Below are 23,608 nucleotides of genomic sequence, written 5' to 3' on the forward strand. Positions count from 1 at the left end.
GTCTTCTGAGGGTGTGCTCTGGGTTGCTCTTGGGATGCACCAGGTGCCATATGAGCTGGAGCCCTAGCTCTTCTGCTGAACATGGATTTTTGACTATTTGCTGCTGTTTCTGAAGGTGTGCTCTTCTGATGCAACTTCTGCCCTCCTGTCAAGGTTCAGGGAAGTGAGTGTACCGAGGGGTTGACCACGAAGGCCAAGTCCTCTGGCACTGAAATGTTGCCCTGGGACAATCTAGGGAGAGGCTGATGGGTGCGAGCCAACAACCTCCTCAGTGTGCAGCCATAAGCTGACTCTTGAAAATGGTTTTTTATGAACTATCAAAGTAATTCATGTTAATTGTGGAAAAATCTGGAAAACCAAAGAGAAAAAAGAAGAATCCAAGCTGTCTAGAGTGTGCTTCCATCTCTCTGTGTGACTGCAGTGGTTTCAGTGGACTGTTGCTTTTGTGGGAGAGTCAGCAGTGGAGGTGGAGGGCAGTATGGGCCCCATTCTGCCCCTGCTGCCTGCAGTGGATGGTGAGAGCTCAGGGTGGACTGGCACTGATATCACCTGAGGGCCTTTGCTGCTGCTGCTTCTGCTCCTCTGTCTTGCTCTCTGACAGATCCCAACCCAGCTTGGCTCAGACAGTGCTCCTTGCAGCCTCTTCTCTCTGGAGCCTGACAGAGAGGTGGAGTCACCTTTCTAGGTCTAGCTTGCATTGTGGTTTTGACGGTGAAGGGTAGAGGCCAACTCATGGCCTCCCTGCCATGGGAGCTTGTCTGTTGTCCTTCTGCACTTACTGGCTGTCTCCCTTCTCTGACCAGTGGTATTCTCCATTTTCCTGCCCTATAGAAGGAGTAAGTCAAATGGGTTTACCTTACTTTCAGTTGTGCTATGGGGTAAATAACTACCCCCCAGCCTACTCAGATATATCCTGGTTCTTGAAAAGAAAGCCGTGGTGGAGACATGAAGTGTAGGGGAGCTAAGCTCTGTCTACCCCAGTCACCTGCTTGGGTCATGAGAGCCCCTGTTGCCTCCCTCCCAGGCAACCAGGACAGCCTGTGTCTGTTAGTGTTCCTAGCATTGCCTGACCTGTTACCACGAAGGAAGCAAATGCTCACTTCCTTTCTCCTTGGCAATCCCAAGTAAACAGGCATTTGTTTTTAGATATCCCAAGATCCAGGCCTTTAAGGATAGCCTACTTTCCTTTACCAGATTTCCATGCTAGGGGAGCCTCCAGTGCATGAACTAAAGGATAGTGGAGTTGTCCAGTTGTCTGCCAGCAGCCCTCCCGGTGCTCATTGGTCTTACCCTGATCACTGGCTGCCCTGAGGGCTCTCTGGACTCTGGTGGTAACTGAAGAAGCAGGCTCTGGCAGGCCCCGTGATGTGCCCTTGGGCACATGGTGAACTCAGTGGTAGAGGTGATTTGAATCTGGGTATGTCTGATATATTTGATCTGATATAGGTATGTTTCCTGTTCAGCTGTTTGTACACAGTGTAGTTGCCAGGACTGGAGCAGGGCTAGAGAAAGGCTGCTACTGACAGGCACTTAGGCTCCAAAGTTTCCTAGCCTCAAAAAATTGCCCTTTCTTTGGTGACTGGTTGCTCTGGGATGTGTCCTGGGCAGCTCCTTCCCCACATAGTAAGTTCACTGTGTTCTGAAGAGCACTTGGCTGTCTCCATGTCTTGCCATCCCCATTGCTTCTTTCCTTATCTAGCTCTGTCTTCTTCCACTAGGGTGATTTTGGTAGCCTCCAGTTTTGCCTCTTCAGTGCATTTTCCAAATGTGAGTTGTTTGATCAGATGCCCCTTTCTGAATTTTTCCTGCAGCTTCCCATTGCTCTCCCGCGGAGTTCAAACTCCTTAAGCTAGCATGCAAGCTGTGTGTGAATAGCTTGTTTCCTGCTCCAGCTTTAGCTCTTTTTACGTCTGCCCAAGCTGTGACCCAGCCACAATGAACTTCTCTCAGTTCCTTGACCGTGGGGCTCTATGCCTCAGCACATTCTGTTGCTTCTGTGTTTTGTTCCAGCTTGCTTAGATTTTTTTGTGAGTGGATGGTGAAGTGAACTTTCCCCTTGCCTGTTATGTCACTAGCTCTATGGTTGTAAGTCACTCAGTTTCACAGTGCTGAAGTCCAGTGTCAGTAAGAGGGATATTACGGCTGAGTTCAGACCTCACTTACCTGTCTCATAGCTCTGTTATGATCTCATACCAGCTAGAAGTTGAGGTTCCCATTGAAATATGGCTGGGAGAGAGCCTGTGACTTTGGTGATAAAGTTCTTCACCAGCCCATGAATGGATGAACTCTAGGGCTTTGATGAATGTCCATTATGTGCCCAGCACTGCGGTGACTCTGTGCTTTTACTATAAGGGCTGGGGGTTCCTTCCTATAGCCCCTGCATCCTGAGGTGGGCAGCAGACATTGCATCTGTTCTCTCCTCTGTGGCGTAAGACATAGAGTTGGAACCTGTAAACTTAGGCTGTCTCTTGTGCTTAGATGTTTGGTTTGGGAGATTGATCTTTGGGGGATATCAGAACTAAATAAACTCATATTCACATGCTGGGTTTTTTGGCCAGAGATGACACCTTTGAAAAGGCAGGTAAAGGTATTGTCTCCCTGGACCCTAAATTGCCAAGCTTGAAGACAGGAAAAGACTTAATGTAATAACAAATGTTACAGTTGAAGAGAGTGGGCTTGAAACTTTTTTTTGGTGAATCAATACAGTTGCATTGATATGTAGTCATTTATTTTATTGTGGTAAAGTGTATATAACATAAAATTTACCATTTTAATTGTTCTTAAGTGTATGGTTCATTTAGCCTTAAGTACATTCACATTGTTGTGCAACCATCACCATCATCCATCTCCAGAACTTTTTTCATCTTGCCAAACTGGAACTCTGTATCCATTAAATGATAACTTCCTGTTCTCCCCTCCCCCTAGACCCTGGCAACCACCATTCTTTCTGTCTCTATGAATTTGACTACACTAGATACTTCATATAAATGTAATCATACAATATTTGTCTTTTTGTGATTGGCTTATTTCATTTAGCTTACTGTCCTCAAGGTTCATCCATGTTGTAGCATATGTCATAATTTCCTTCCTTTTAAAGATTGTATAATATTCCACTGTATGTATATATCACATTCTGTTTATCTACTCATCAATAGACACTTTCCACCAAGTTAGAAAACAAAAGATAGTATAGAAACACAACTGTTTTTTGTGTGTTGATTTTGTATCCTGTGACGTTGCTGAATTTTTTTGTTAGTTCTAAGTTTTTTGTGGAATCTGTAGGGTTTTCTATGTATGGGATCATGTCATCTATGAAGAGAAATAGTTTTACCTCTTCCTTTCCAATTTGGATGCCTTTTATTTCTTTTTCTTGTCTAATTGCTTTGTTTAGAACTTCTAATACTCTGTTGAAAAGAAGTGGCAAAAGCAAGCATCTTTGTCTTGTTCCTGATCTTAGAGGAAAAGTTTTCCGTCTTTTATCATTGGATATGATGTTAGCTGTAGGTTTCTCATATATGGCCTTTATTTATTTACTTAATTAAAAAATTATTTTATCTTTTTTTTTTTTTGTGAAGGGAGGTAATTAGGGTTTAAATTTTTATTTATATATTTATTTTAGAGGAGGTACCAGGGATTGAACCTAGGACCTTGTGCTTGCTAAGTATGCGCTCTACCACTTGAGCTATATCCTCCCTCCCATATGGCCTTTATTATGTTGAGATAATTTCCTTTTATTCCTAGTTTGCTGAGTGTTATTGAGAAGTGATTTATCGTACCATATAATTCACTCAGTACAGTGTACAGTTGAGTGTTTTTCAGTATATTCACAGTGTCATATTTTTTTCCCTCTTTGCTTATGTCAGACTAGTTGGATAACAGTTTTTAAGTGTATGAAGGCTTGCTGGAAGGCTGCATCTTTTTGTAATTTTAGAACATCGTACTTTTGGGAAAGACTTAATGTCACTCAGTGTTTGAAAAGTTGGGACTCATTCCCTTTGAACAGTAACTTATCTCCGATCTCATATGAACATGCATCTTAGGCTCCTGTGGGGCTGCTCTCTGTGTCATTGACACTCAAGTGGCATGGCCTCCAAATGTGGATACTGGTCTCCTCTGGGTGCTCTACCCTTAGTTTATCTACTCAGATTCTCAAGTTGACCCTGGGGTTTGTACAGAGGCTCTGGGCTATCCACTCATAAACACTGTCCCACCTGTGGGGCAGAGTCTATAGAAAGGTGTTCAGAGCTAGCTGCCAGAGGTGGAAGAGGCTTCCCCTAAGCAATTTGTGTTTGAGTGCATGTGCCTTAGTAGTTCCCTGTTTCCATGGAAAGTTGTGAAACCAGAGCCCTGTTGCTGGTGGCCAAGCATATGCTTCCTGAATGACCTTTGACCTCCCCTATTTGCAGTAACCTTAAGTGGTTAGGGTCACCCAGGAAGCACATGTGCTCCAAACACAAGCCGTCATCTTAGTGTCAGGAAACCTACATGCCAGGGATGGGATCACATGTGGTGTTGGGTAGAGGCCAGGCCCCTCTGAATGGGGCAGGATGAGTGGCCTGGCATTCAAGATAGGAAAACTCCTGGCTGTGTTGCACTTGTATATGTTGATTGATGACTGCAGGGCAGTTGGGGTCATTTGCTGCTTAGTCAGCTGTGGCATACAAGGGAAGGGAGCCAACTTTTGGTAACCTCCTCCATGTAAAGTAAGGAAGCTTATTATTTGGGCTGCTGTTTTTTCTGGGAAGATATGCAGGTTTTAGTGTAATGGAAATCCTGCTAGCAAGTTTACACAGCTTTGCTCCTGATGGTCCTTCAGGGTCCCCTTCTGGCAGGAGGTAGCAGGCAGTTTGAGATCTTTGAGTCCTTTGAACCATGGAAGTTATTATTTGAAGTGCTGTTCTTTTTACTTTTCTCCTTTTCCTTCCCTCCCTCTTCCCCTGACCCTTGCAAGCCAATTATTAGGGCCATGTATTGATTAGTGTCTTTTACCCATTCTTACCTAGCAAGGTAAGGGTAGCTGGTTTCAAAATGGATGGGTCAGAGCCTTTCCTCCCTGCTCCTCCAAAACCAGAGAAGGGTAATGGGGCAGTTACTGCAGATGGAAGGCTCACAGGTTCAGGAGTACCATGTTGTGGGTACTCCAGTAATGTTAGGTTTTTATTTATTTTTTTTAGTGGAGGTGCTGGGGATTGAACCCAGGACTTTGTGCATGCTGGGCAGGCACTCTTCCCACTAGGCTATACCCTCCTCCCACTCCAGTAGTGTTAGGAAAGCAGGTACATATGGTGCATGAAACCTGCCAAGAGAGAAAAGGAATAGTTCAGGATGGAGAAATGTATGTGAAATGGTTCCTTGCAGAATTATAACAGGGAACAATTGGAATGGAAATGTACAGCTAGTTGAAAATGGTCAAAATAAGCCAATCCCATTTAATGGCTTTAAAAAAAAGCATTTTTTTATTGTGGTAAAATATACATAACACAAATTTTACCATTTTAACTACTTTTAAATGAACAGTTAAGTGGCTTAAAGTACCTTTACATTGTTATACAACCATGAAGTTATACCTCAGCCATCTTGGTGTTTTCAGTACTGTGAGCTCCTCAACTACCTGTTGATGCTCATATATGGTTAATATCAGACATCACATTTGGGTTTCTACTATTTTACTCTTAGATAGTGGTGACTTGCCTCTTTTATTTCTAATTTCTTGGAGGCAATACCTCACTGTTTCTTTATATATTACAAATATTTAGACTAAAAAAATCTACTTATTTTCTTTTCTGATTTGCCCTCTGATGAGTGCCACTGAGATATCTTTGGCAGAGTTCCCAGCATGGGTCCCATCTTGCTGTGGCTGCCTTAGTTGTTTAGGTACCTGGGTGGGAGAAGTTGGGGGGATGTCTAGGGGTTCACACACCACCACCTTCAACTTTGAATGGTTGAGGAGGCCAGTGGTAAATGTATGGGGTGAGGATAATGAGTTTGGAGACCCCAGAGAAGAAGCCCTGTGTAAGGAGTCTTTATGATCCTATCCAGATCCAACCAGCTGTACTTTTTCCATGTCTTGATCCTTGCTGAAGAGTAGATTGCCCTGTGGGCTTGATCGTGCATTATTCTACCAAGTACTACCAGGGATTGAACTACTTAAGTTAAGCACTTCTTGGGAATAGATTCCACCGCCTTTGCTGCAGCCAGAAACCAAGGCACTGGAAACAGTGATTCCAGGAAACTTTCCTCTGAAACTGAAGCCAGTGGTTCCTGGTTACAGACACTACCTCCTGTTTCTTCAGCTGCTTAAGGCATTGAGATGATTTCTGTTAGAAAAATCAAAATGTAAAGGTTTGCCAAGAACCACTAGTGTGTTAAAAGAGTCTTTACATTAATTACTTTTCCTGTTTTTCTGTCTTACCAAGAAATATTTGAGAAGGTAGATGCATAATCATTTGCTAACCAGAATTTGTGTGTGTGTGCTTTTTCAAAGGTACATGGGAATAGGACTCTCAGCTCAAGGCGTCAACATGAACAGGCTTCCTGGTGAGTCATTGGTTAAGAGAACATTTGTTCTACTCTCCTGATCCATTCTGTGATGAGAGTCATGGTGGCAGCCAGCGGACTGGAGAGGACTTTGTTTGCTGGCTGCCTACTCCAAGCCAAGTAATTGGGTGGAGGATTCTGAAAGGTGGACATTGGGCTGTGATGGTGTGGGCTTCCATTCCAAAAACTAATTGGCAAGTGATTGTCCTTCATGGAATTTGAACTGTTTACAGTCAAAAACTAAGCGACCTGAGCTTGCTCCCAGTGGGGATACGCCTCAGTAGCCCTCACTCCCATTGGCCTTTGCTTGCCAGCCTGGGATGCCGGCATATACAGAGAGGAAGGTTGCCGCCAACCTTGGTTCCTTTTTTACTTTACCGTTAATAACCAAAGTCTTTAAGTGACCTCCCTCATGGAACATGGTTGAGGTGATTTCTTAATAAATTGGATGCGCACAAGACTTAAGTTTACAGTCCACAACCTCAGATTTGTGGAATGCCCTGGGCTCTGCAGATGGGCCTCTTTTACCATCCAGGCACCCTTTCAGCTGTTTTCTGCCCAGCAGCTCATGCCCAGTCCCAGGCTAGGCACAACTGATGGGACAGAAGCCTCTACTTGAAGCTGGTCGGTTCCAGAAGATGGTCCTTAGTCACTTTGTACCTTGAATGGCATAAGTGACATGGTACAAGCTACCTGGACACTGTCACAGAGGCAAGCAAAGTCCCTATGATTTTGCCCAGGGAACTCTACTTTCTGTGCCTCTGACACAGAGAAGGCAGCTGGCTTTTTCCAAAGAGGGAGTAGCACTTAAGCCTCATGTCTTTTCCAGTCTATGTTGAATATCAATCAGATTTTTTTCTAATTGACTAATTTCAAGTACTTGAAATCTAGACTTGCTCAGGATTCAAATAATTGTCGGGAACCTGACTTTTTAAAAAATTGGCTTTGATCGGAGCAAAACTAGCCTTTAATTATTAATTAGAATGCGTATGGCATGTCTGGCTTCTTTGTGTAGCATGTAGCTGTGATCTTTGTTATACAAGTCCCTGGCCTCGACTGACTAGATGTGTCTACAGTGTCTGTAGCTCTGCCTCTTAGTGAAGATGTGTCTACAGTGTCCATAGCTCTGCCTCTTAGTGAACAAGGAGCTTAGAAAAATAATTTCCCATCAAGGGTAAACTGATTCTTAATACTTTTCTTGCTCTAAATATGCTGTTTGAACTTTTGCACAGCTTTGGTGGCAGAGTAAAGAGGCTTTTATAGGTTTATTATACAAAAGTAGCTACTATAATCTCTTATTGGATGGCACTTTAAGCAACCTTGAACGCTGCTTAAGTAAATTTTTATTAATCTACGTAAATGGATACTATCCAGCCATGAAAAGAAAGAGGAGGCTCTTCAAATACTGATTTGGAGTAATTTCTGGGATGTATTGTTAAGAGGCATAGAACAATGTATATTATGCTACTGGATGAGCAAAAAAAGAGGGAAAATAAACATAACTGTATCTGCTAGTACATGCGTAGAATATCTTTGAAAAGCTACAGAAAAACTTGTGATATTGGCTGTCACTTGGGACAGGTTGGCTAGGGATAGGACTGGAAAGGAAGTTTTTCATTTTTGAAGATTTCAAATTTTCTTTCATGTGAATATATTATGTTTTAAAAATATAAATAAAATTAAAATAAAATTACCAAAAGCAAATTCCCCTGCAGTAAGAAACCCTCACACCTGGCTTTCAGCTCGTCTTGGAATGCCTTTTACCATGTGCTAGGCGTGGTGTTCTGAGTTCCACATGCTTGTCCTTCTTTAGTAAGAACCATTTTTGCATGGCCATTGAGTTTGGGATCCATGGATTGGAACAGATGAGATAGGAGGGGTTCAAGGTCTGCCTGGGTTGACCTGAATCTCTTTGAGATGGAGCCATGTAGAGCTGGCTTAGTCTGTTTGCCTCGTTCATAAGATGGGGCTTTTGACCCCTCTGGGCTGCTTAGAGGTCACCTGAAGGTCATGTGCTTTGACATTGTTAACCGAACACTGCTGTGAAGTCAGACCCTACGTGGGCACAGAGGCTGGCTCTGTAGGGAGAAGGGGCCTGGAGACAGTGGATAAGGTATCAGTCCCCACTGTAGCTTATCAGGAGTGCTGGCACCTTCTTTACATCTTCACTGGTGCATCTCTTTTTGGCAAGAGAAAGGGGCCTTGGTGTTTTGTGGGTATTGCATCAGTCTTCATTTTCACTCTGCCTGCCAGTTCCCGAGAGTTTTCCTTCCTGCCATATTTGATCATCTTCCCGATTATTTCTTAAGGTGGAAAGTAGGAATCAGGTTGCATCTAGATAGGAATTCTCCCTAGGAAGGATGGATGCCTCTGGTTTTCCCAGTTACAGGGCTGGCTGAATGGCTGGACAGACCTAGCACAGGACATTTGTAGGAACAGAGGGAAGACACCTCTCTCAGGAATGATGGTGGATCTGCCACCCTTCATATCATTGCTGGGTTTGGAAGATTAGAATCCCCTTCGGTGCTTTCCATTTTCTGGGGTCACACTTTTTTTTTCGGTGATGCACATAACATTCTCCAAAACACATACACGTGCACATACACATATCATCATTCATAAACAGTTAGACCTGAAACTACTTGCATGTATTTAGGTATTGAGGTGAGAGATGGAGAATGAAAGCAGCTAAGCCTGTCTGCCAGTTGCTTCTGATTTCTGAGAGGCCGTTGGTTGAGTTGAAGGCTATTTGGACTGTTTGGATATATGGTTGGTTGGAGGGGATTGATGGGATTAGCTGTAGCTGTGTCTAGAATTTGAGACTTTGGTGTTAACTTCAGATGACATATTTGAGGGTTGATATGTCTCCTTGATAGATACAGGTGTGTTTAGTGGAGAGTGGCGATTGGGGTAGTTACTCTAGCTTCACAATGGTGTTTCAGCCTGGCACTTAAGGGCAAATAGGAGTTTGCCAGATGTTTATGAGCGATGGTACCATAGGGCCTGTGAGTGGATCCCTAAGTTGCCTGAGAGAATGGCTTCCTGGGAACAGTCAATGAGCCAGTTGAGGGAAGAGTCTTGTGTTCCATGGCAAGGGGGCCTGGACTTCTTTATATAAACAGTGGATGCTGCAGGAGTGATTTGAGCAGGGACAAGATGTGATCAGATTTGCTAGTTCAGGAGTGAACCAGTGTAGAGGAGGCCTTCCAAAGAGGTCAAGGCTGGGATGGGGCTCCTGGGTAGTAAGAACTCTTAAGAGCTCAGGCATATCAGGGAACTTCAAGAGGTGGTAAATTATGGTTTAATAAAAAGACTCCATTTCCTTGTCCTAAAATATTTAACTGGAAACATTTCATTAGAAGTGGACAGTTAAATTTGTAAATACCTTTTTTTTCAGTTTTATTAGGTAGAATTGTTAGTTTGCACATATACAGTATATTGCATGTAAGTACATATATACAATATACTGCACACATTTTTAAAAATTTACATATATGTACTGTTCATTGTTTCTAAGAACAGTTTAGAGCTTTAGCTTTTTAAACTTACATAGTTATCAAAGGAATATAGCCAACCACAAAATAAGAATCAACAGAATGCAGTAATCCAATCATAAAGACACTCAAATGTGCTTACACATATTGAAGAAACCAATCATCTAGGTTATAAATAATTAGTTCATTTGTTTCCTTTTTTTTTTAAGATTCCACATGTAAGTGATATCATATGGCATATTTCTTTCTCTTTCTGGCAGTAAATGCCTTTTGAGTGTCTACTGAGATAACTCAGTATATCTAGTTTATTTGTGAAGAATCCTACTAGGTCATTGGGAGGGATTCCTTATTGTCATTGCTGTATATGTAGATTATTTTCTTTTTGCAAGTTTAGAAAAAATTTACCAGTGATTCCATCAGAGTCAGTTGGTCTTTTGGGGAGGACATTTTTTGATGTCTTCTTCCTCTCTTGTTAGCTTGTTTAGGTAGCAGCTTGTTTCTTGTGGCATCTCTTTCAGTATATTTTGCTTTGGCCATCTGATCTTTCAATTTATAGGAAAATGACTATGATTAATATTATGAAAACCTAAAAAATCGTCTTCATGATTGAACTTTTAGTTTAATTAAATCCATTTTATTTATTTAAAAAAGAACAATTACTCTAATCAAGCTATTTTCTTATTTTAAGATTGAGATATAATTAATATAACATAAAAATTCACCTCTTTAAAGTGTACAATTCAGTGGCTTTAGTATAGTCACAAAGTTGTGCTACTGGCACTAATTTCAGATTATTTTCATCGTCCCAGAGAGAAACTCCAGACCCATTCATTAGCAGTCATTCCCTGACTTTCCCTCCCTCTAGTCCCTGGAAACCACTAATCTACTTTCTGTCTCCGTGGATTTTCCTATTCTGGACTTTTCATATCAATAGAATCGTATAATATGTGACCTTTTGTGACTGGCTTCTTTCAGTTAGCATAATGTTCTCAAGATTCATCTAAGTTGTAGCATGTATCAGAACTTCATTCCTTCTTTTTTCTTTAACACGTGATACATTCTTAATTCATTCAATACACATTTGTTGAGTACCTAAAATGTGCATTGTTCTAGAACTTGCACGTTGTTTTGGGTCTTATATCCTAGTACAAATGGATATGCTTATAGAAGTTCTAAGACAGAATTCGTATAGTCCATATGTTTGGTTTTCTCTTTTTTTTTCTTTTTTTATTGAAGTATAGTCAATTTACAATGTTGTTTCAATTTCTGGTGTACAGGATAATGTTTGTCATCATTCCTTATGGCAGAATAATACTTTGTTATATTGATATATCACATTTTGCTTATCCATGCATCTGTTGATGATTATTTGGATTGTTTCTACCTTTTGTCTGTTATGATTGATACTGCTGCAAACATTTGTGTATAGGTTCTTTGCAGACATGTGTTTTCATTTGTCTTGACTATATACCTAAGAGTGGAAATGTTGGGTCATATGGTAACACTTTATTAATCATTTGAAGAACTGCCAGGCTGTTTTCCATAGTGGTTGCCCCATTTTACATTCCTGCTAGCAGTGTATGAAGGTTGATTTCTCCATATCTTTTCCTACACTTGTTATTATCTGACTTTTTATTGTAGCCATCCTGTTGGGTGTGAAAAGCTATCTCATTGTGGTTTTCATTTTATTTCCCTGATGACTCATGATGTCAAGTCTATTTTTATGTGCTTATTGAACATTTGTATATCTTCCTTGGAGTAATGTTTATTAATATCTTTTGTCTATTTTTAATTGGGTTTTTTATCTTTTTATTATTGAGTTGTATGAGTTCTTTATATATTCAGGATACAGATTTCTTTTCAGTTATATGATTTGGAAATCTTTTCCCCCATTTTTTAGGTTGTCTTTTCACTTAAAAAAATTTTTTTTGGTGGGAGGTAATTAGGTTTATTTATTTATTTATCTTAGTGGAGGTACTGGGGATTGAACCCAGGACCTTGTGCATGCTAATTAAGCACATATTCTGCCACTGAGCTATACCCTCCTCCCTTGTCTTTTCACTCTCTTGATGTCCTTTGAAGCACGTGTTTATTTTGATGAAGTCCTGTTTATCTATTTTTTTCACTGTTGCTCATGCTTTTGGTATCATAGCTAAGAATCCTTCACCAAATCCTAGGTCATGAATATTAAATATATTTTCTTCAAAGAGTTTTATAATTTTACTCTTATATTTAGGTTTTTGATCCATTTTTAATTTATTTTTGTTTATAGTGTGAGGTAAGGATTCATCTTCATTCATTTGCATGTGGCTGTCTAATTGTCCTAGCATCATTTGTTGAAAAGACTGTTCTTTCCCCACTGAATAATCTTGGCACCTTTGTCAAAAATCAGTTGAGCTGGAGGGGAGGGTATAGCTCAATTGCAGAGTGTGTGCTTAGCATACATGAGGTCCTGGGCTCAGTCCCCAGTACTTCCGTTTAAAATATTATAAATAAATAAATAAACCTAATCTCCCCACCCCCCAAAAAAAAGAAAGAAGGAAAAAAATCAATTGAGCCAGAGACGTATGGATTTATTTCTGGATTCTCAATTCTGTTCCACTGATCTATGTATATTTTTCCTTGTGCTTATACCACACTGTTGCCTTGAAGTAAATTTTGAAAGTGGGAAATGTGAGTCCTTCAACTTTTTTTCCTCTTTTTCAGGCTTGTTCTAGCTATTCTGGGTCCCTTGCAATTCCATATGAATTTTAGAATCAGCTTATCAATTCCTTTAAAGAAGTCAGCTGAGATTTTGGTACGGATTGCATTGACTCTGAATCTGTATATCAGTTTGGAAAGTATTGCCATCTTAACAATGTTAAATCTTTCAGTCCATGAGAATAGGATGTTTTTCCATTGTATAGATCTTTAATTTCTTTGAATAATATTTTGTAGTTTTCAAAGTTTAAGTTTTATGTTTCATTTGTCAAATTTATTCCTATTCTTTTTGATGCTACTGTGAGTGGAACTGTTTTCTTAATTTCATTTTTAGGTTATTCATTACAAATATATAAAATGTAATTGGTTTTTGTATATTGATTTAATATTATAATCTTTTTTGTATGTTCTGGATTCAGTTTGCTAGTAGTTTGTTGATGATATTTGCTTTTACTTTCTTTTTTTGGTCCTTCTTTCCTTTGGTTTATTACTTTACTTTTCCCCATAGTATAAGTATAGGTATATCATTATATTTTAATTTTCTTGCTAATAAAGATAGATGTTTATTGTATTTATTGCATTCTTTATCCTCCACTTTCCTCCTGACCCAGGTTATATTAAAGAGAATAGAGTGCTCTGTAATTTTCACTATTGGGCACTATTTAATTATATGTTTAATTGGCTGAGCCTGACTTTATTCCATCATGATCAGGAATATGATGTAGCCTGCCTTTTTAAAAAAATTACGTCATGCTGATTTATACTCTAGTACATCAAGTTTTATGAAATATATAGGTATAGAATTTGTTCCTGATCTACCATAGTTTTCTTATACATCTGTTTTTCTTATTCATTTACGTATCTATATATTTTATAGATTTATTACCAGAGGTTAAAAGAATTTTGAAAATGATGTCACCTACAGCCTTGAGCCTAGCCAAAAGTTTTGGGTTGAAGAGTTTTAACAGCTGTGGGTCTGATGGCTGGTGCTGGGTTGGGGAAACAGTGGGTGGGTGTACCGGGAGCCACTGAGGGGTTTAAGCAGGGGTGTGACCTGGAAGGGCAGGAGTAGATGCAAGGAAGCCAGTTAGGAAATTCTCAGTGGCCCAATAAAGCATGACAGTAGTATCTTGGACTAGAGAGATGGGGAGGAGAGGACAGGATTGAGCACTGTGGGAGGTAATTCAGCTGGGTTTAGGGTCTTCAGAGTAGTGGGTGATTAGACTACAAGCTACTCGTGATGTGCTTTGAGTTTTGCTGGTACTTTGTTTCAGGAAGGCTTTCATTAATAAAATGGTCCAGTGATGGCCACTTTAGATGCCAAGTCTCAGTGTCATTTGGAGCAAGTGGGAGGGCATGAGCAACCCTTGTCTGAGTTAGTCCAAGAAGTAACTTAGGAAGTCCAGCCTTGGCCTGCCCAACTGCTATTGTCAAGAAGTACTTGGCCTTGGGCTCTCAGTCCTGCCTTTAATGAGTCCTTGGAAAAGAAACTTATGAGGAAAGAGGAAGCCCAAGTGTAGAACTGAAGCCACTTTTCTTATGGTTCCTCATCTGTTTGAGTGAAAACAATAAGAACAGATGATGAACTGGCCTGACAGAGTGCCTCCACCTTTTTCTCTCTGAAGTGAGTGCTTCTTGACTATAGGGGATAACTCCTCTCTCTCCTTTCGTCCTCTGCCTGGGCTGCTTGTTTCTCTGGTTTCTTTTGGATCTTGTTCTTAATTAGAACTTAAAGTAGCTGGATGAAGTGGGTATGGAGGCAGTGGAGGCAGTTCTCACCTTCCTTGAGGAACCCAGCAGAATCTGTGGCCTTTGAATGGTTGACTTTGCTTTGCCAGGACCTGAAAGTACAGTTAAGGGGCAGCAGGTGGGCCCTCTAGGCAAGAATATGCAACTCACTCCTGTCTCTACTCTGTCTTTGAGCATATCATGCTGCCAGAAAACTGTTCTTTTCTTAAGATCCAGTAGACAATGAACTCACTTGGCTCCAAGATGAGGTTATCTTCCTGCAAAAACCAGATCCTCATTTTGTTCCCTGTTTTTGCTGACAGTCACTGTCCACCCTGGCCCCTAAGTGAGAGTCCTCAGAGTAATCATCATTCCTTCCCTTTCCCTCACCCCTTGGTTCTGCTGCTTCCCAAGTGTCTCTTTAATCTGGCCCCTTTCTCTGTCCCTCCTCCATTGGGCCTCTAGTCTCTATAGTTTCTCCACTGGGCTGTTTCTGTGGCCTCTTGATTAATCTCTACCTTTGCTCATCACTCCCTGTGTGTACTCTGTCTTGCCTGCTTTAGACCTATGACCCCTTAGTCCACAGGACGTAGATGCTGTAGGCACTGCTTAGCCTCTTCTCCCCCCTTGGCCTTCTACACATGCTGCACACCAGCATGTCTGCGTGGGATGCCAAATGTCCTGCAAACATTTCCTGCTCTGCCCTTTGACAGATGCCCTTCTTGCTTGTGACCCCTGTGCAACCCTGTCTGACCCCTTCAGCCCAGATCACATCTCTGATGACACTTGCCACCCTGTGTTATGTGACTCCTTCACATTTACCCAGCTGTACCCTTGCTGGGTTGTGAATTCTTAGGACTGGACTACATCTTTATCACCACTTTCCCAGAGTTAGCACAGATGCCCTTAGGCTACTGGAGCAGACCATTCCCGCATTTCACTCTGCTTTGCCTCAAAGCAGTGGTTTCAGCGAGCCAAGTGTGGTCTGATCTGCAGCCTGCCTTGGGCTAGAGGCCTTCATTTGGAGTTCAGCCTCCCTAGACTGCCCTATTGTGGTGCTGATTGTGCGTGGGGACTCTGCCACCACCTTCTGTCTGTAGGAGGAGTGACTGTCTCCTCTTTTCTGTATGTCAGGGCTCAGTATCATTGAACCAACTACTAGCTTACATTTGCTCATGTGAGGAAACAAACCTCTAGGGCTGTGGTTGCCTTCTGGAGAGTGTATCTCAGTGGTCAAGAACATGGACCCTGGAGCCACACTGTTTGCATTTGCATCCTGGCAGCTGTGTTATCTGGAGCAAGTTACTTAACTACTTTGTGTCTCAGTTTCCCCATCTGTAAAATGGACATAATACTAGTACCTAACACATAGGATGGTTATGGGGATTAAGTGAGTGCTTAATATGCTTAGAATAGTGCCTGATACAAAAAAGGGGTACACAAATGTTAAATTTTGTTGTTATTGAGAAAGGTATTTTTCTTACCTGAGGAAAGAATTACCTATACATTTAAAATTCTTTCATGGATGTTTGTACATCAGAGTGGAGATAGGTGTAATCTAAACTACATTTTCTCTCCAGTGCTGTGTTTTCTGTATTTTAGTAGACATATTTAGTACTTTAGCTGGAGTTGAATTATGGAGGACAAAGATGCCACAGTAACCAAAGTCTGGATGGTGATGTTTCGAGTGTTTTCTTATGAATTTTCCTATATTGGCTCAGCAAGGACATCTTTGCAGGGCTGTGAAGAGTAGAGGGTAGCCACCCTGGGGGTCTCACTTGGCCCCAGAGTAGTGCTTCTCGTATGAGTCTACAGTACTCAGACTTTTCTGGGAACATATGGGCGTGTTGTAGCTTATATGGTCAGAGATTTCTGTTGGAAGATGTGAAAGTTTCGATGTTTACCTTCTGTAAGGTGTTTTTTGTCTCCTTAAGTGTGAACCAAGGAACAGGTGTGGCCCAAAATAAGACTGTCAGAACTCTTGGCTAAATAGCTTTGCAGCCAGGCAGGATGATCTGCAAGCAGGTGAGTGTACCTGCAGCCCCACCCTCCTGTTGTTGAGCTGGCAGCAAACAGCGTGGGCTGGTATCCCTGGATTGGAGAAGCAGGAAGAAAGACAGGGATGTGGATAAAGAGTGGGGTTTGGGCTTCTCCCAAGTTCGAATGCTTTGAAGGTGGCAAGGGTAGGACAGTTCTTCCTTCTGCGTCTTGTAACTCAGGCAGGACCAGGGAGACTCTGGCTCTGTTGATAGGCAGCCCCATCTGCAACAGAGCTGGACAGCTGATAACTCCCTCCTTGACATTTCTGTGGAGGAGGCAGCTGTTCTCTTGATGTAGCATCTATTACCTTAAATATTACAACTCCTCAAAGGAGAACCACGCCCACTGAGGCATCCTTTCCTTGAACTGTTGGAAGAGAAGCAGCTGGAAGAACCACAGCTGGGGATTGGGAACAGGGTTGAGGGGAGGCACATCTCCTGAAGCAGGTGGCAACCAGTCCCTGCAGGAGGGGCTAAGGGCAGGGTATAGTGGTAGGGAACTGAGTGATAGTGAGGAGACTGTCTGCCTTCCTTCCACAGGATGGTCCTATTCAAGTGAGCATCTTTTCATCTCCCTAGAGCTTACCCTACTAAGCCTGTTACCTTACTAACAGAGTGGGCTCTCAGGAGCACACCCTGGGACTGTGTCCTGATCCCTGTGACTGGGCCCTGCTTCTACTGGGTGGGACGTATTCTGCAAACTGCTGATATTTCATATCTGCTTATGCCATTGGAAAGGAACAGCAGATAACAGAGATCAGGGCAGGACACTGAGGGTCCATGCCAGGTTCATGAGGGCAGAGGCTAGTCCCTATTGGTGTGGCAGTAAATAACAGAGTGTTAGATGTCCTTTGTCCCTATCCTCCTAAGGATATGTGGAATAAGATGTCTGCTCAGAGCAAATACCAATAACAGTTGGCTTTGTGCAGTAGACATCTTATGGCATGTAGGTGGGTTTTCAGTAGTCTGCTTCTGTCCCATTCTGTGTGGTCTGGGATCCTTGTTCCCCCACAGCTGATGAGCCCCCTCTGCATTCACCATTAACCACCACCTCTCTGTGGAGCATCTTTCACCCCAGGATCTACAGTGCCTCACAGGAGTCTGCCTTGGGGCTGCTCAGTCCCTTCGTGAGGGAAGCCATGCTTCTCTCCAGCTGGGTGGGTTGAATCGTCAGGACCCCACTGGGTGTATCTCCTCCTAATCCCTGCAGCGTGCCTGGGAACAGGCCTCAGCAACTCTAGCTTGATTGTAGGTGCCATCCGAGCCTCACAAGTGAGTGCCAACTGAGGCTGGTAAAGGGAAGAAGCTGACTGGTGATGGCCCTGAGTTAAGGCCTATAGGGTGCCTCAAGGTAGCCCTGCCTAAAAGCCGGAGGGGTTGGGGGAGGCGCAGCTCAGAGGTTCTCTGAAGCCACTGGAGCAGCTGCCCAGGACAAGGGCTGTGGGAAGTTTGGGGTTTGTGTGCTTAGTGCTGCCCAACCCCTTCTGCCTTTCTCATTACATTCTTTCTCTAAGTTATCCTTGGGAAATGACCTGGATAGGAATGGAGGGGTAAAAACCAGAGGCCTTGTAGCTCTGGCAACAGGTTCTACTGGGCAGTCAGGACAGAGGATGTTTGGCAGTTGGGCCCAAGGGCCAGGTAGCTGGTCAAAACTCCTGGTGGTTCACATGGTAGTTAATGATATTGATGCCACAGGACCCGCCTAGGTTCCTGCTGTGGAGCTTGTTCCATGTAAGAGGCCCTCTGCTTACCTGCTACTCTTCCCTGGGCTGGCAGCCTCCCTTGGCCCTATGGCCAGTTGAGCCCAAGGTCCTTTTCCGTGGGCCTCTCTTCCCTCACCCACAGGGAGACCTGTATCACCACAACATATCAGGGCTGCTCAGCAGCCTTTTGAAGTAAGGCAACTAAGATAACATGTAAGTTAGTATTCTTGGGCTTGGGAATTTCTTGTTCACAGTATGCTGTTTGCTTTTTCCAAACACCAGCTCTCACCTCTCTGTAGCATAGAGGTTAAGATTCTGAATTTAAGACTTTTAGGGCAAGTTAAGTCCTTTGAGATAAGAGGTTTCATCAACAGCAGAAGAGCCAGTTCTGAAACCTGAGTTTGTCAGTCTCTGAAAACAGATTATTAGGTGTCTTCTGGTGTGGCTGGAGGCTGGGGCCACATGAGGGTGGAGCTGAGTGGGGACCAGTTACTGTTCAACCCCTTGTTGCCTCTCAAATGCTGGGCCGAGGGAGTCTGTACCTAGGGGTCCTGGAAATACTGGAATACCATGCTGGACCTCCTTTTGGGAAGAATTTTACACTTGCCAATTTCTCAAGATATGGCAATGTGTGCAAAAAGTCACAGGCTCCTTCATTACCAGAGGTTGCCCATCCACTGATTTTCCCCAGAGTTTCAAAAGGAGTTCAGTAGAAACAAGAATAAGCCAAACTCAGCCTCAGAGGAGAGATGCTAAAGCCTGGGAGCTGAGGTTTTGCTTCAGTTTAGTAGAACAGTGTCATCCCTTTTCTTAGCTTGATTCACATGGATGACAGACCCAGCCTGTCCTATGGGAGTCTTAGATATAGGTGGGTGGCCCTGTCAGATGTGCCAGATGCCACTTGAGCCATGTCCTAGCCAGACTCAGCTAGACCCATCCTGGCCGTTTCTGGGCCAGATCAGGTGTCTATTTCTATCAGGATAGGGGAGGATTATGACCTGTGGAAGGCCCTGTTATTTGTAGATGCTGGCTGTACAGTCCCTCACCCTGCCCATGGCTTCAAGCTGACACCTGGTTCTATCTCATTGTAGGGCCTGGGAGCTCCTACAAGGGCAGTTTCCACCTGGTATCACAGCTGTTTGCAGAGATAGCCTTTTACTCCTGCCCTCTTTACTTTGGCTTCCATGTTACCATGAAGGGAAGACCTCCCCCAGAGTACCCCTAGCTCCTCTGCCCTGGAGCTGTCAGAGGCATCGCCTTAAGGTTTTCCCTTGGTCACAAGGTTCTGAGAGTTTGGGGTAACAGTCATGTGAATACTATGACTTGGCTTCTCTGATGCCACCCCACAGAGTTTGCTGAATGAAAAAATCTCTTTTGCTTTCCTATTATCCATTGTCGAGCTACTCTAGGTGGTGAGTATTATCAGATTTTTTAAAGATATTTGAGGTTATGGGAAAAACATTTGTCTGATGGATTTCCGGGGAGGGGTGGCTCTGAGTGAGTGACCAACCTTGAGAAGCAGTTCTGCCATGAGGTCTTCCACGACATATGTGCTCTCTCCACAGCAACCCCAGGTTTAGAAGCACCTTGGCCAGGTCAGCCCAGCACCATCCAGGCTCGCAAGTGACACAGCTGTTGATCTCTGCCAGTGCTCCAAGGGCCAGGTGACCTCCCCAGGAAACCGGGGAAAAGCAAGAGTGGATGAGGCCTGGGGCGGCCATTGGTGTGCTGTTTGTCAGGAGAGCCAGCTCTACCTCTGCTCATTCCCTCAGGGCAAAAGGGAGCAAGAGGTCTGAAGTGCCCAGACTTGACCACAGAGCTGCTGTTAGAGATGGAGAGAGCAGGGAAACTTGGCAGTGAGTGCCTCCTGTGGGCTGGTGGTCCATGTCCATTCTCATTTAATCTTCCCACCAACCCTGAAAGAGTTCAGCCAAGGGAACTCAGAGAGGGCTAAGAAGTGACAGAATTGGGATTCAAACCCAAGTCTTTCTGATCTCAAAGTCCAGTGATGATCAGGACTCATTTGTTGGGGAGAGATGACTAATTTGGTGGCATGGGGGTCAGCACTCAGGCTAGTTTTGTGAGACATGAGCTGGATTCTGTGTGTTGGTCAGCTGTGGGCCAGAATCAGAACCTAGTGGGCAGACGCAGCACCAGCCCCCTTCCAGGGTTCTGTGCTAGTGTGCTGATGATGTGGAAATCTTTCCACTCACCAGTAGAAGTCTCCATGCCTTGTTCTTCTGGGACTGAGACCTTTGATGTGTCCTGGCAGATGGGAGTGGTGTAGTGGGGCTCCTGAAGCAATCATGCTGGAGTCCCTGGCACCCCCATAGGGAATACCCCACTGTAACCAGGAATGGCATCTGGGAGTGCCCAGACGATGAGCCATTTCCTCAGCCACCCCTACACTTCTGTGATTGGAACTTCTCCTCTGAGTGATGATGAAGGGGGAAGTGGGTGGTGCTACTTGGGGCCTCTGGCTTGAACGTGGCATGGCTTCTCCTTGAGTCACTGGCATCTGATAGGTATGTGACGTGGCAGGGATAGGCTTTTCTGTGTGGGCACCATGCTGGCTACCCGATCTGTTCTCTCTGGGAGTGACAGGGCTTATTCTGTTTGGAGAGGGAAGAATGGTTAGTTGGGTGGCACTCTCCAGAGTGTTGTCCCCATTGTACAATGCCAGCTGTCCTTTGACCCAGAGCCACCTGGACCTGACTCCCAATGGGGCCTGATAGCTGTGCATGGCAGCCATGCCTCCTCGTTTTCTTCTAGCCTTCACATCCACTGTCCTCTGAGATAGCTGGCGCTGGCCCTGTGGTGGTGATAACTCTCACTCCTGGGCATATCACCGCAGCCTCACACCAGGCCCATCCAGGAAGTGTTGACTGCTCATGCTGCTAGGGCTCACGCTTAGAAAGTTGCTGACTTAGGCTCCAGGGCAGGAATAAGGGATTGGAGGAAGCCCTGTCCTGAAACAGAAGGTGGTAGGGCTGGAGGGGAGGCTTACCTGGCAGAGGTATGGGAGAGACCATAGCTGCTAAACCCTTTTAATGGGAAGGAGGACTTTAGAACCATGGATCCTTCTAGAGCTAGCAGGGATATTTTCATCACTTACCCTGTATCATAGATGAGAAAACTGAGACCCAGCTAAGTTAAATGACTTTCCCAAGAATAGAGCCAGGTTTGCAGCCTCCTTCCAGGGCCCTAGAAGTGGCTTCACCATTCGTCTGTATAAATGGGGGCACGATGCAGGCAGACAGCTCTAATTGCTTTGCTTTGCTTTTCTTGAAAAGAAAAATCAGAACAACAGTTACAGTCAAGCCCACAATTGGCCATAGGTGGTGTGTCAACGTGGTCTGACCCCAACGTCTTGTACTTTAGGCTTCCTGCCAGCCCTTGACCTCATTACCTTCATTTCAACAAACATGTCTTGAGCACCTACTGTGGACTAGATGTTATGCAAGGTAAACAAAAAGATGCTTGAGTGTAGCCCTTTAGTCAGAACAATGGTTGCTTCAAGGGAGAGAATCCCCTATCTCTAACCAGCTTGTCCAGCCAGATCTCAGGCAGGGCAAACAAAGGAGCAAAGTCTCAGGGACTCAAATGCTGTCTGGGACTTTGACTCTTTGTCTCTTGCCTTTGCTTTCTGCTTATAAGCTAATAAGCTAAAGCTATAGTCTGTCAGACTGGCTTTCTATATGAGGTTGAAACAGTGGCAGCACAGAGCTTTGAGACCTGCTCCCCTCCCAGCTCCCTTGTAGAAAAATTCCGGGAAGCTCTCTTATTGGTCCAGCTTGGGTCAGGGAGGAGGGCTTACTAGGAGCCACAGGGTTGGCACAGGGAAGGAGCTACTTCAGAGGAGTGTGATCCCCCAATGAAGGGGGGCTGGCAGACAAATCCTGGTACTTCCTGTTCCTCTTTCCTGCTGTTTGTTCTTGCAGCCTTGGGGGAGGGGTACTAGGAGGCTTTATGCCCAGTTCCTTCTCAAAAGTAGGTGGACCCCAGCCAGACAACAATAGGAAGTAGTGTTGGTCAGGTTGGCCAAGCCTAGCATTCAGAAACTTTGGAGGGGTTACCTGAGGGAGCCCAGTCTTGAGGAACTCATGCTGTTCTACCCTCAGAGCATCTTATTCCCTACAGTTGGATTGGGGGCCACCTCAGGAAGGAGGAAATTTTGTCTTTTCCTTCGCAGGTTCCTGCTTGGTGCTTACCTGAGTCCCTCAGGATAGGAGAACCAAGCTTCTGAGAGTGTTACCTACAAGACCACAGGGCTTCGTGGAGCCTCTCAGTGTCTCAGTTTCCTCAACTCTCACGTGGGGATTATGTACCTACTTATTGTTTTGGAGATGTGGAGTTTTTCTTACAAGTAGATACCTAGAGCCCTTTGACAATGATGTCCAGTTGCTCTCCCTTCATTTTGCCTGAGAAGGTGGGTGACTACCCAAGGCCTGCCATCTTGGAGGGACAATGCTGTGTCCAGGACCAGACTACAGAGGCCCTTCAGGCCACAATGGCTACCCTGGCATCCAGGATACAGTGTTTCTTCCTAATGGAGGCCATACCCCACCTCCTTAGGACGCTAGCCTGAGATTGACAACAAAAAATAGAATGTGCAACAGCAGTTAGGCCTTGGCCTTATGGTTTTTCTCCTGTCTGCCCAATTCCTCCAGAACAGCGGTGGTAGTACCAGCTTCTGTCTGCTGTACAGCTTCTCAAGTCCTGGGGAGAAGATTCATTGAGGGTGGGTAACTGAATCCACTTAGAGTAACTTCATGCCCTTTAACATCTTCATCTATTTTAGGCTTCTGGTGCCTTTCTTTTATGTTTGTTCTGCCCTTTCTAGTCCTTGACTAGCCTGAATTTTTCTCCCAGAGAAAAACAGAAAGCCTTTGTGTGAAGACAACACATAGGAAAACCCTCCAGTGATTTTAAGTCTTCTCTTCACACCACTGTTTGTTTAGTGAATGTTACCCATGGCAGCCCTGCTGTGTCTGGGATGAGCCAGTCATTTCACCTGCCTTGTATTGCCACGTGACTACTTGGATGTCTAATAAGACGTCTCAAACTTAACGTGTCCTAAGGGCCTGCTCCTTCTGCCCATCTTTCTTGTCTCTTAGTAAATGATACCACCACCCACCCGTTTGCCTAGGACGAAAACCTGGGAGTCATCCTTACTTGCTGTCATCCCATCAGTGCCCACATCCAGCAAATCCTGTTGACCCTCCTCCCAGTCTTTCCTAAGTCTCACTCAGCTCCAGCCACCTGATCACCTTTTTGTTTCTCAGACATGCTGAACTCATTCCCTTTACCCCAAAAGTTCTTCCTTCTAGTCTCTCATCAAGCAGATCTCCTCAAGGATCACCCCTCAGTGAGGATTAACTTGACTGCTCCATCCTGATCAGTCCTC

General features: G+C 44.0%; 1 protein-coding gene across 1 annotated transcript in view; it reads left to right on the top strand.

Moving 5' to 3' along the window:
- The window catches only part of RANBP10 (RAN binding protein 10), a 60,241-nt gene that overhangs the window by 12,095 nt on the left and 24,538 nt on the right, over nt 1-23,608 (top strand). The window contains exon 3 of the mRNA XM_010979274.3: nt 6,485-6,537. Coding sequence (XP_010977576.2) covers nt 6,485-6,537 — 53 coding nt within the window. The remainder of the gene's footprint in view (nt 1-6,484; nt 6,538-23,608) is intronic.

The sequence above is a fragment of the Camelus dromedarius genome, chromosome 9 (genome assembly GCF_036321535.1).
Source record: "Camelus dromedarius isolate mCamDro1 chromosome 9, mCamDro1.pat, whole genome shotgun sequence".
NCBI lineage: Eukaryota > Metazoa > Chordata > Mammalia > Artiodactyla > Camelidae > Camelus > Camelus dromedarius.